The sequence below is a fragment of the Zootoca vivipara genome, chromosome 6 (genome assembly GCF_963506605.1).
Source record: "Zootoca vivipara chromosome 6, rZooViv1.1, whole genome shotgun sequence".
Taxonomy (NCBI): Eukaryota; Metazoa; Chordata; class Lepidosauria; order Squamata; family Lacertidae; genus Zootoca; species Zootoca vivipara.
In genome coordinates, this window is record NC_083281.1 from 3770635 (window position 1) to 3783060 (window position 12426).

A 12426-nucleotide genomic window follows, 5' to 3' on the forward strand; every position below is an offset into this window, starting at 1 on the left:
AGGGAGTTATGGGATGTGAACCAATTGGCGACAAAGCCAATCCTTGGAGGGGCAAAGCAGGGTGGCATCTAGCCGCCCAGGGGCACAAATCGCGGTGGATGTGCGACAAATAGCACTTTCCACAGGGAAGCTTGGAAACAGCCCATCTCCCCCCAGGATACCTGTTTCGGTTAGGGATGATGCCCTTGTCGAGTTCCTGGAGATCTTTGCCCATCCGCATGGCTAGCCAGCTGCCGACTTTCCCCCGGTACATGGTGTCCACCACGTGAAAGACCTCGCCCCGGGTGAAGCTCAGAGCAGAGGGGGCGTCCTTTTCAAAATCGAAATGTGTGCGGATGTAGAACGAGTCGCCCAGGTTCGACTTCACCATCTTCCTGTAGACTGATATGAGGAGAGAAAGAGAATCAGGGACAGCACTCTCGGACCAAAGGCTTGAACCCCAGGCTCTCCATAGCATGTGGGTAGGCAAACTAAGGCCCGGGGGCCGGATCCGGCCCAATCGCCTTCTCAATCCGGCCCGTGGACGGTCCAGGAATCAGCATGTTTTTACATGAGTAGAATGTGTCCCTTTATTTCAAAATGCATCTCTGGGTTATTTGTGGGGCATAGGAACTCGTTCATTCCCCCCCTCCCGAAATAAAGTCCGGGCCCCCACAAGGTCTGAGGGACAGTGGAGTGGCCCCCTGCTGAAAAGGTTTGCTGACCCCTGCCATAGCACCTCCCCTGTGGGAATGTTCAGGGTGGCAGGCGAGGATATATTGTTTATTAATATCCTTCCTACTTGCGCGAGCAAGTTCTTTTACTTAGCAGAGTTACATTCCCCTTTTTACATGCACAGCAGAGAGCTGGTTGCAGGCTCGTGTGAGCCTCTCGCTATTATACAACTCAGTCTGTCTTCAGATTGAATTATACATTCCTGGTAAATTCCCTTTAATCCTGCTCTAAAGAATAAAGACACCACATTCTTATTCAAAGTCAATAAAAGAGGTTTACTCACAACAGTTCACAGTTGAATTCCTGAAGGCAGACTTAGTTACAAATATGTACAAGCGGATCTACCCCATATGGGGGAATAATCCCAGTGCTTCTGCCAGCTGAGAGCTAGCAGAGCAGTCCTAGCTAAAAGCTGGTCAAACGAAGAAAGAAGTCAAAAAGAGAGGGAGGTGTGCTGCGTGACTCGTCCTTTTTTACCTGGACAGGTAAGGTCACGCCCACCTTCTATCACATGCAAAAGGAAGGGTGCTTCAGCCAGGAGGAACAGGAAGTTTTCAACTGGCTGGACCAAACATTCCCTCGCACGTCTCCTCCAGCATTACAAGGAATGTTGTACTTGACTGCCTCACATGAATCACATCCCGCATCCCCAAGGCCCCAACCCTATTGAAGCAGTGAGACCCTGCTTCCCACCCACAACCGAGCTGCATTTCCAACTCAGAGCAGTGCGCTTTCAAAAAGGAGCATCTTTGAAACCCCGTAGGCGCCAGGCACATTGGCGCGGGTCTGACCCTGCGGAGATCTCTGGGCTGGCGTCTCCATCTGGCGGGCCCTTTCTTAAGCAGCTCAGCAAAAGAGCTTATTCCTTGCACCCTTTTCTCCACGGTTTCACCCTCAATACAACAACCCTGTGAGGTAGGCCAAGAGGCTGCGACAGACTCTGAAGGTCACCTTGTGAGCTTCATGGCCGAGTGGGGATTCGAACCCTGATCAATCAGGTCCTCGCCCAACACTCTAACCACTACACCACCATGCCTTCCTAGAGTCCTTCTGCTATGGGGCAGCTCTATAAAATAAGTAGGGCAATAAACAGGGGGGGAAGCCAAATGTCCCTTAGAGAAGGATCTGAAATATTTCCCTTGGATGTGGTTTTATTTGGCATTTCAATGTGTTTTAAACCGCTTTTGAGATTTCCCCCCCCTTTAAAATACAAAGCAGTATAGAAATGAAAATAGTAGTAGTAGTGGTAGTAGTACTAATAAGAATAATAGTAAAATAATATTAATAATAATAAATGTCACCGCAAAAAAGCAACCGTATGTGGCAACCGTAGCCTAGGTTTAAGGTGTCATTTGGCAATTAGCTTATATATCTAAGTTTCCAACACTGACATCACGTTACTCCAATGTTCAGCCTTGCTGGCATTCGGGAAAGTTAGAGGGCCTACAAAAACGAGCCCTGAAGATCTCTGTTCTGCCAGTTGATCTATCACTCTCTTTTCTTGCCTTCCATAAAAAAATAAAAAATAAGCAATGGCAAATGAGGGACACGCCAAGGCCGAGTTACTCACTGTCCTGCTTATTCTGAACGTGCAACGCCACCTCTTCGCCCGGCGGCAACTCCAGGAGGTACTGAATGGCCTCTTCACGGGTGAGGTTGTGAAAAATTTGCTCGTTCACCTGTGGGCAGGAGTCAGGGAGCAAGGAGTAAGGAAGCAGAAGGAACAACATTCTGCACCTCTGTCTGAACACACACTTGTTTTCACCTCTGAAACAGACTCTTCCAAACCGCTCAGAGCAGTGCTTCTTAGTAGAGCATGAGACTCTTCAATCTCAGGGTCATAGGTTTGAGTCTCGCAATGGGCAACATTTTCCTGCATTGCAAGGGGGTTCGGCTGGATGACCATCGGGGTCCCCTTTCCCCCCTCTGCATCACACTTTCAGGATAAAAATCTGCTTGTGCCACACCACTAACTAGCAGTTCTTGATTTATAACACGGAACACAGCTACTTTACTGGGCCAGGAGACTTTGAGAGTCTTAATCTTAGGGATGTGGGTTCAAGCTCCATGTTCGGTGATTCCTGCATTGCAGGGGGTTGAACTAGATGACCCCGGGGGTACCCTTCCAACTCTGCAATAAAACAACACAGCTGCACAAGAACAGGGATCCTTCCCAAAATACATTTGGAAATGAGTCTCTTACCTCTGTTCTTTAACATAGGAGAGGTGTGACCTTGCTTTTGACAAAAAATCTCATTTATATCAGGTCCCATTTGAGACAAACAAACTCATCTCCCCACCAAGCCTTCCTCTTTTCAGACCTTTTCATTTCTGATCCATTTGCAAAGCTACCTATCCATATTCTGCAAATAAAAAACTGTTCTTTTGGTCCTGTACTACACTACACTGAAATGTTCAGACATTTCTTTGATTGCCCATTCTGTTCTTCAGTAGAGAATGTACACAAAGGTTTATTTTTCAAAATCCAGCCACCTGAATTTTGCTAAATAAAAAACCCCTGCCTTGTTCCAACTTTTCCGGCACACAGTAAAAAGGTAAAGGACCCCTGGACGGTTAAGTCCAGTCAAAGGCGACTATGGGGTTGTGGTCTCATTTCGCTTTCGGGCCGAGGGACCCGGCGTTTGTCCGCAGACAGCTTTCCAGGTCATGTGGCCAGCAGGACTAAACCGCTTCTGGCGCATGACGGAAACCAGAGTGCACGGAAACGCCGTTTACCTTCCTGCCGCAGTGGTACCTATTTATCTACTTGTGCTGGCGTGCTTTTGAACTGCTAGGTTGGCAGAAGCTGGGGCGGAGCAACGGGAGCTCACCCCATCGCTGGGATTCGAACTGCCGACCTTCCGATTGGCAAGCCCAAGAAGCTCAGGGCAGTTCTTGGGTGAGGGATCCGGTTACCTGAAGGATCTGATCTCCTTCCTCGATGCCTTGGATCTTGGCCGGGCTGCCTTCCTGCACTCCAGCAACGAAGATGCCGACATCGTTGCCACCAGCTAGGCGGAGACCGATGTTCTTGGCTTTTATGAAACGCACCACCTTGGAATCAGGGCTGTATCTGAAACAGGGGAAGACGCAAGATGCTCTCAGCGCCAGCGTGCGTGCGGCCGACTCTGGAGTTTACCGGCCGCAACATCCAGGAGCCGTAGGACCCTGTCATGCTCCTTACCCATAATTTGCGCCAGTCTGGGAGGCGAAAGTGTCAGTGTGGGCATCGCAGTTGTTTTCGGGGCTCCCTTGGACTTCTGGCATGGAGGGGAAACACAGGGACAGTTTGAAAACCGCAATCTCCATTTCTAGACTAGGGTAGGGCTGCCAACCACTAGGTAACTCTGGGAACCAGCCTATAAAACGGCTCCCGGGTGGATTTTTGCTGATCAGAAAATGTCTGGGGAAAGCCGGACGTAAGACAAGTGCTATTATTTTTTTAATGCTTAAAAAATGCAAAAAAAAAGGCACCCAATTCTGGGGGCGGGTTCCCAAAGAAAGCTCAACAATAATTTCACGGGCAACCCGTTGGCACCACACATTTTAATAATAATAAAAATAATTTAATGTTTGTACCCCATGCATTTGACTGGGTTGCCAGAAAAATAAGGGATCGGACCGGAAGTAGCAGACCGGAAGTAGCACTGCCGCCATTTTGGAACTGGGCGGAGCATGCTCAGAAGCGACTTTTGATGCTGCTCTGCCCAGATCCAAAATGGCCGCCGCACCAGAAGTCGCGCTGCAGCCATTTTGGAACTGGGCAGAGCAGCATCAAAAGTCACTTCTGAGCATGCTCCACCCAGTTCCAAAATGGCCGCCGCAGATTGAGAGGCCTGGGGGCCACATCTGACCCTCACAAGGGCCTGAGTTCCTGCCGTAAAACCTCTCATCCGCCTTCGAAACCAGAAATCAGCCACCTTGACAGAGAGATGTGAGAGGCAGGAGAGGAGCTCACCGTGAAGTGGGGGTGTCATCAAATTTTCGGGTGATGTTTGCTCCCTGCTAGAGCGCCGTAGGGTCCTGCTTTGGGGGAGGGAAGGAGATTTTTTAAAAAAGCACTAGAGAAGAATAGGAATTAAAAGTTAAGCAAGTACTTTGGAACTTGCAAAAATGACCGAATTATTAAGGAATAAACCAACCAATGAAGGAGTGGGAATGCTTTAACACTTATCTAATGAGACAAAGTTCAACAAGCAAAATTTGGCTGTGCCTAGAATAAATCCGTAAATAGAAAATACAGGGGGAAGCTGGATCCAATAGCTAGAATGAATCGTGGTGAGATAGATGGAATGACATTTTAAAATAACAGAAAATGATAAAAATTTAAATAACAAACTAATATAAAATACTGTAACATTTTAAAATAATAACGTAACAATAAAATTTTAAATAAGATAAAATAATAAAAATTTAAATAACAACATAAAATAATAGTAATAAATAGCATGAAATAAAATTTTAAACAACAAAAACTAATAACAAAAAGTGACATTTTAAAATAATAACATAAAATAATAAAAACCCCAAAAACAAACAAAGTGGTGAAAAGGAGGGGGGAGGGGAAGAGCAGGCACTGGAATTTTGAGAAAATTTTGCAAGTGAATTCAAAACACACTTTTGATTCAGGTGGGCTATAAATGAAGAAAAAGTTGAAATATAAGTGATAAGATAGAAATTTTATATCCCGCCTTTCCTCCAAGGAGTTTGAGGTGGTTAATAAGGATACCCACCACCCCTTTCCATTTTATTCTCACAACAGCACGGCAAAGTAGGTGAGGCTGCAATCAGCTCCAGGCCATGGAGCGAGCTTCACCGGCGAGTGGGAGGATTCGAACCCAGGCCGTAGTCCGACCTTGTAACCGCTGTGCTATAGGAATGGGAATCCCGGCTCCCCTTCATTCCAGTCCCATTGCTGCATGGGGGGGGGGGCGAATTGTCAGAACATAGGGAAGAGAGGGAGAGAGAGGGGGAGAGAGAGAGAAAGAGAGAGAGAGTGATAGAAAGAGGGGGGGAGAGAGAGAGAAAAAAGAGAGAGGGAGGGAGAGAGAGAGAAAGAGAGAGAGAGAGGGAGAGAGGGGGGAGAGGGAGAGAGGGGGGGAGAGGGAGAGATAGACAGAAGGAGAGAAAGAGAGAAAGAGAGGGAGAGGGAGAAGGAGAGAGAGAGAGAGAAAGAGAGAGAGAGGGGGAGAGGGAGGGAGGGGGAGAGAGAGAGGGAGGGAGAGGGAGGGAGAGAGAGGGAGAGAGACGGTGGTGGGACAGGCTGGGCAAAGGAAACGAAAAACTCGCCACCCATACGTGCATCTCGGAGAGAAGCTTACGGGGCAGGATTCCACTTTGGAGATCCCGGGGAGTTCGGCACACTCGCTGGGGGAGCTGGAGGCGGCGAAATGTCCGAGCCGAGGTCAGAGATGTCTTTAGAAAAAGAAAACAAAAGAGAAATAATTTCACTGTGCGTCACTTCTGCAGGTACTAAGCCAGGGGTCAGCAAACCTTTTTAGCAGGGGGCCGGTCCACTGTCCCTCAGACCTTGTGGGGGGCCGGACTATTTTTTTGGGGGGGATGAACGAATTCCTAGGCCCCACAAATAACCCAGAGATGCATTTTAAATAAAAGCACACATTCTACTCATGTAAAAACACGCCGATTCCCGGACCGAGCAAGGTTCTGACTAAAGAAGAATGGCAACTTAAGCTAAATATGCGCAGATTGCGGACCTAACATATAGAATAAGAGAGCAAGAAGAATATACGTTTAGAGAAGATTGGAAAAAGTTTATTGAATATATGGGGGGAAATTGTGTACACCTGAAAATGTTGGCAGCATTAGGATAGATTCAGCAGTGCAAAGAAGTTTTGATGGATGCAATAATGGAATACAGAATGGTATGGTTTATGTAAAATATGCAGGGATTTATGAAGAAAGAACCATGGAAAGAGAAGAAGGGAAGTCACTGATATTTCAAGGATGTTTAAATGAGTATTTTAAAATGGAAAAACAGAAAATTTAATGAAAAATATATTTAAAAAGAAAGAAAAAACACATTTGAAAACAGAAGCATTTACTTCTGGGTTCGAAAACCGAAACGCTTTCTGAGACGCTTGAAAACCGAGGTACCACTGTATATATAAAAGAAAACTGACTTTAACCTTTTCTTGAATTATGTGACACACACAGCCCCGCAAAAAAAGTTTTCTTTTACCTTTATTTCAAAGTTTCGATAAAAATACAGTATTTTTTAGGGAAAGGTGAAGTTTGATGTGCCCTGTATCAGAGTTTTGAAAACTGTTTTATTTCAGGAGGGGTCTACTCTGAGTCGGGAAACTTCCTCCAACTCTGCGGGTGCAGTTTGGAAGTGATCTTTCCCAGCTCCTTGCAGGACGGGACCCCCGGAGGGCATCCGGATGTGCCCTCGCCTCCCTGCCCCTCACTCACCGTCCAGATGGGAGCTTTCGCTTTCGCTGTCTCTCACTTGGGGGATGTTCACCAGGAATTGGCTGTTATCCCGAAGGACCACCAGAGTCAGCCTCCCCTCTGAGAGCTCGATCAGCCGCCGCGTCTCCTCCAGGGACAGATTCTCACTCGACACCCCGTTGATCTGGAAAGAGAGGAGATTCTCTTGAACCCGGAGATTCAGCATCCCGCGCTCGGCAAACTGAGCCAAGAGTTGTTAGAAGGTTAGAAAATGTATAGGACTAGACTAGCTCAAATGTCTGTTGGAAATGTAAAGAAATATATGGCCTTTTATCATATGTGGTGGAACTGTAAAGTGATAAAGGAATTCTGGGAAATGATATATAATGAGTTGGGAAAAAATGTTTAAAATAACTTTTGTCAAGAGCCCTCCCGCCCCACTCACCTTCAATATGAGGTCCCCCTCCTGCAAAGAACTGTCCTTAGCCGCCAATCCTGTGTCCGTGATGTGTTTTATAAATATCTGGCTCCCCAGCTTTAAGCCAAACTCTGCATGGTTGTCGGGTTTTGGGGGAAGGGAGGAGAGAAAAAGATGAAGACATTTGGTGAAATGAACGGCAGATTCTGCTAAGAGTTCTTAAAGCGCTTTCCAAAGGGGGGGGGAGGCAGATTAATCAATGGAATATGTAGAATGGAAAAATGGGAATAAGAAACCGGGAAGATGAGCGTTTTTAAGGAAAAGTGAAAAATGCTCGCAGAATATCTGAAGAATTATGTAAAACAGAACAAAAAGATAGCGCAATTAATCTAAATTCAGCTGTTTAAACCACTTAAAAGATAGCAGAAATATTTAAATAAAAGGGGGAAATTGGAAAATGCAGTTTTAATAGATAAATTAATCTTCCCTTTCTTTTAATTTTCACCGGTTGCCATAACCCGAAATCTTGGTTCTGTGCACCTTATTAAAAGGAAGTGATTTTTTTTTGTTTATTTATGCATACATGCAACAACTGCGGCCCCTGGTTTGTCAGCTCAAAACTGGAAAACGAGAAGAATGGCAACTTCAGTTGACAGAATATGCACAGCTTGCGGACTTAACATATAGGATAAGAGAACGAGAAGAACATACATTTAGAGAAGATTGGAAAACGTTTATTGAATACATGGAAAATAATTGTGTACAGCTGAAAACGCTGGCAGCATTAAGATGAATTCAATGGTGTAAATTAAGTTTTAAGAATGGAAAACCGATTGGTATAGTTTTTGTAAAATATTCAGGGATTTATGATATGCAAAATGAACCATGGAAAGAGAAGAAGGGAAGTCGTTGATATCTTAAGGATGTATGGCGAAACTTACGGGAAGAATAAGAATTCAAGGTAACAAACCTTTTACAAAAGAATGGAAATGGTTCATTGGATATTTACAGATAAATTGTAAACAGATAAGAACATAGGCAGGATTATTGAAATAACCTTCAGTTTTATTCTTGATATACAGTTGTACCTTGGTTTTTGGACAACTTAGTTCTCCCAAACTAAGCTGTTTTGATACAGTGATACAGTGGTGCCTCGACTTACGAATTTAATCCGAATTTAAAAACGCCATTGGAAACGCGATTTCCCATAGGAATGCATTGAAAACAGAAAAATTTGTAAGTCAAAGCAACCCTATCTAAAAATTCGTAAATCGAAAAATCCCTATCTAAAACCGCCACGATTTTTTCCGGAAGTCGAGACATTCGTAAGCGCGTGGCCATTACCCCCATTCGTAAGTCGAAAAATTCGGTTGTTGAGTCGTTCGCAAGTCGAGGTACCACTGTATTCCGGTTTGCGAACTATTTTTGGAAGCTGAACGTCTGACGGGGCTTCTGCGGCTTCCAATTGGCTGCAGGAGCTTCCTGCAGCCAATCAGAAGGCGTGCTTTGCTTTCCAAATGTTTTGGAAGTCTAAAGGACTTCCGGAACGGATTGCGTTTGCCTTCCATAATACCACTGTATATTTAAAAATGATGAATAAATGAGCAAATTAGGTTAATTTGGATATGCACAAGATATCAGAAATAAATTTAAGGAACCGCAGAAAGAGGGGGAAGGAAGTCAAGTTTCGAAATGTCACGATGACTGTAAAATTAGTGAAATGTATAAAATTAGTGAAATGTATAAACTTGAAAAGTATATTATTATTTTTAAAAAGAATATATATATATATCTTAAGGATGCAAAATGCTTATCGGAAATTGTAAAACAGAAAAAGTAATAAAAAATCATATTAACAAAGCAAAAAATCTCTACGTAAAAGGAAAGAAGAAGAGGGGAAAATGGGGTGGTAGGAAATCCTGTTCACCTTCGCTCTCCTTGCTCTTTACCAGAACAGAGCGGACCGGTTTCATCGGCACGTCCTGCTGCTGCGGAAGCCTCTTGAACCCGGACACCAGGGCCAGCCCGCTGGCGCTGCCTCTGTGGCTGTACCCATTGGTGAAGCGCTGCCGGTCTGACCCGCTGTCTTGGCTCCGCCTCCGGTGCCCGCCGTCTTGACTCCGCCTCCTGCTCCGGACTGGGTACCTGCGGGGGACGTCTTCCTCGTCCCGGTGCCGCCCGGAACTCCTCTCACTGGACGAGTCGCCGTCGTAGCCGCGGTTGTGCTCCACCTCAGCCTGGCGCCGGCCGCCAGCCACTAATCCACCCCGCGCAGAAGGCGCCCGGTAGCCTCCATCCTCCTCGTCGGAGTCGCCATTCCGGCCGTCGCGCAAATCCGGGCTGGAGAGCAGCAGGCTTTTGGGAGAGCTGGGCTTGGCTGCAGGGAGGTGCACTTTTCGGGGTCGCTTGACCGTCTGCGAGAGGAGAAAATGGAATACAATGGTACCTTGGTTCTCAAACGCCTTGGTTCCCAAATGCCGGAAACCCAAAAGTAAGTGTTCCAGTTTTCGAACGTTTTTCGGAAGCCGAACGTCTGATGTGGCTGTCGGCTATTGTTTCCAGGGCGCCCGCACCAATCAGATGCTGTGCCTTGGCTTTAGAACATTTCGGAAGTCAAACAGACTTCCGGAACAGATTAAGTTTGGCACTTTTGTTTTTGCTATTTATTTTGCATGTTTTTATCCCCCCTGAGGCTTTTTCAGTTCATTTGTTTTTGTGACTGTGTGGAACAGGGCTTGCTCTAGGTAGAGTCCCGGTGGCGTGGGGCGCCAGGGCGCCGGGCCAGTAGGCAGGGTGCTGCGCAGTGAAGCCGTGCGGAAGCCATGCTGCGCCCTGTGAGGGCGGGGGCGCCGGAGCGATCTCCGCCCCTCAGCGCCAGGGTGCGCGACCTGCTCGAGACTGCCCTGGTGTGGAACGCAGCTCAGCTACTGATTGATGGATTGTGTGACTGCGGAAATGGATAAAAGCCCCAAATCCAAACAATGACTATCATCACTGCAGGTAAGGAATAAAAATTAATTTTAATTGTTATCATCTACAATACTGTCTTATTTATTTTATAGTATAGTACATTGGTTATATAGTACTTGAGAGTATAGTATTAGTACTTGAGATTAGTATTAGAGTATAGTATAGTACTTGAGAGTCCCATGGACTGCAAGAAGATCAAACCTCTCCATTCTGAAGGAAATCAGCCCTGAGTGCTCACTGGAAGGACAGATCCTGAAGCTGAGGCTCCAATACTTTGGCCTCCTCATGAGGAGAAGACTCCCTGGAAAAGACCCTGATGTTGGGAAAGATGGAGGGCAGAAGGAGAAGGGGACGACAGAGGACGAGATGGTTGGACAGTGTTCTCGAAGCTACGAACATGAGTCTGACCAAACTGCGGGAGGCAGCGGAAGACAGGAGTGCCTGGCGGGCTCTGGTCCAGGGGGTCACGAAGAGTCGGACACGACTAAACGACTAAACAACACATTGGTTATAGCTTTCATTTTTGGATCAATGGTCTCGTTAGATAGTAAAATTCGTGTTAAATTGGTGTTTTAGGGTTTGTTTTTAAAAGTCTGGAAGAGATTAATCCGTTTTGCATTCCTTTCTATGGGAAAGAAGCACGCCTTGGTTTTGGAACGCTTTGGTTTAGGAACGGACTTCCGGAACGGATTAAGTTTGAGAACCGATGGACCACTTTATGCAGCGGGCTCGGTGACAGGCAGCCACCCTGCCAGGGATCCCCTGAATTGCAATTCCTGCATTGCAGGGAGATTGAAGTAAATGGTGCCTGAAGGTCCCTGCCTGCCCTACGATTCCCCGATTCTGAAATCTCTCAGGGATCCTTTAGCTGTGATCCCTGCATTGCACAGGGTTGGACTAAACTAGGTCCTTGCCAGCTCTGCTCTGCTCTGATCCTGTGATCAGCCAGGGATTCTTCAACTGCAATTCCTTTTTATTATGATTATCATCAAAGAAACGAAACAAAAAAACAAACTAATCTTACATTAGATATTTCTAGACTTCAGATAGTTATTACAATATACATAATCAAGAAATCTAGAATGAATGTGTATTATATAAAGGAAATAAAGAGAGAGAAGAAGAAAAGAAAAAGAAAAATGCACGACGAAAAAACCTAAAAATTAACAAAACAAAAACTAAACAGAAAGCAGTATTTAGTTACCAGTACCAGCGTATTGCTCACAAAGTCTCTCGTACTGGCTTGAATTAAATTTGTTGGTTTGTTGACTTCTGTCTACTCTTTGCGGTTTCAATTCAGCCGTTTCTATTTTTGATCTGTATTTAATTATTTGTCTCCATCTTGGGATACTTTTGTCTGCGCAATTAGTCTAAACACAGCCAAGTGCTATTGTTGGAACCATATTTATTCAAGTAATTTTTAAAACATTCCCATTCTTTCTATCGATTGATTTCTTATCAACTCTGTCATTTTATTCAATTGCGATTCCTGTGCCGCAGGGGGCTGGACTAGATGCCCACTGGGTGTCCCGTCCAACTGCACAGTTCTATGATTAGGAAGCACTTTCTGGCGCGAAGAGCCCTTCGGCTCCCTCGGGAGGTGGCAGGCTCTCCCTCCCCCGGAGGTTTTTAAACGGAGGTTGGGTGGCCATTTGTAGGGGGTTCTGCGACTCCCGCAGAGCTGGGGTTAGGCTAGATGACCCTAGGGGCCCGTACTGGGTGAAAGCATTGATGTAGATGTCGGTTAGCCTACATCAGGGATGTCCAACTCCCAATAGACTGTGATCTACTGTACTCACAGTGTAAAAAAACTGGCAGTGATCTAACCATTGTCGTAGGATGGATCAAAGTTTGTTGAGCTTTTTGGGGGGAGTCAAGGGGGTTGAGCTTTTTTTTAGGGAGCAAATGAA

At 45.8% G+C, this 12426-nt stretch overlaps 1 protein-coding gene across 7 annotated transcripts in view; it reads right to left on the minus strand.

The window, feature by feature from the left end:
• The window catches only part of TJP3 (tight junction protein 3), a 52179-nt gene that overhangs the window by 20147 nt on the left and 19606 nt on the right, over positions 1-12426 (minus strand). For 6 of the 7 annotated variants that reach the window (XM_035118116.2, XM_035118117.2, XM_035118113.2 and 3 more), the window contains exons 5-13: positions 9474-9960; positions 7574-7677; positions 7150-7312; positions 6036-6129; positions 4673-4740; positions 3899-3974; positions 3631-3787; positions 2285-2393; positions 162-381 (exon numbers count right to left, since the gene is read on the minus strand). In XM_035118116.2, coding sequence (XP_034974007.2) covers positions 162-381; positions 2285-2393; positions 3631-3787; positions 3899-3974; positions 4673-4740; positions 6036-6129; positions 7150-7312; positions 7574-7677; positions 9474-9960 — 1478 coding nt within the window. The remainder of the gene's footprint in view (positions 1-161; positions 382-2284; positions 2394-3630; positions 3788-3898; positions 3975-4672; positions 4741-6035; positions 6130-7149; positions 7313-7573; positions 7678-9473; positions 9961-12426) is intronic. The other variant, XM_060275321.1, reaches the window with a different exon arrangement.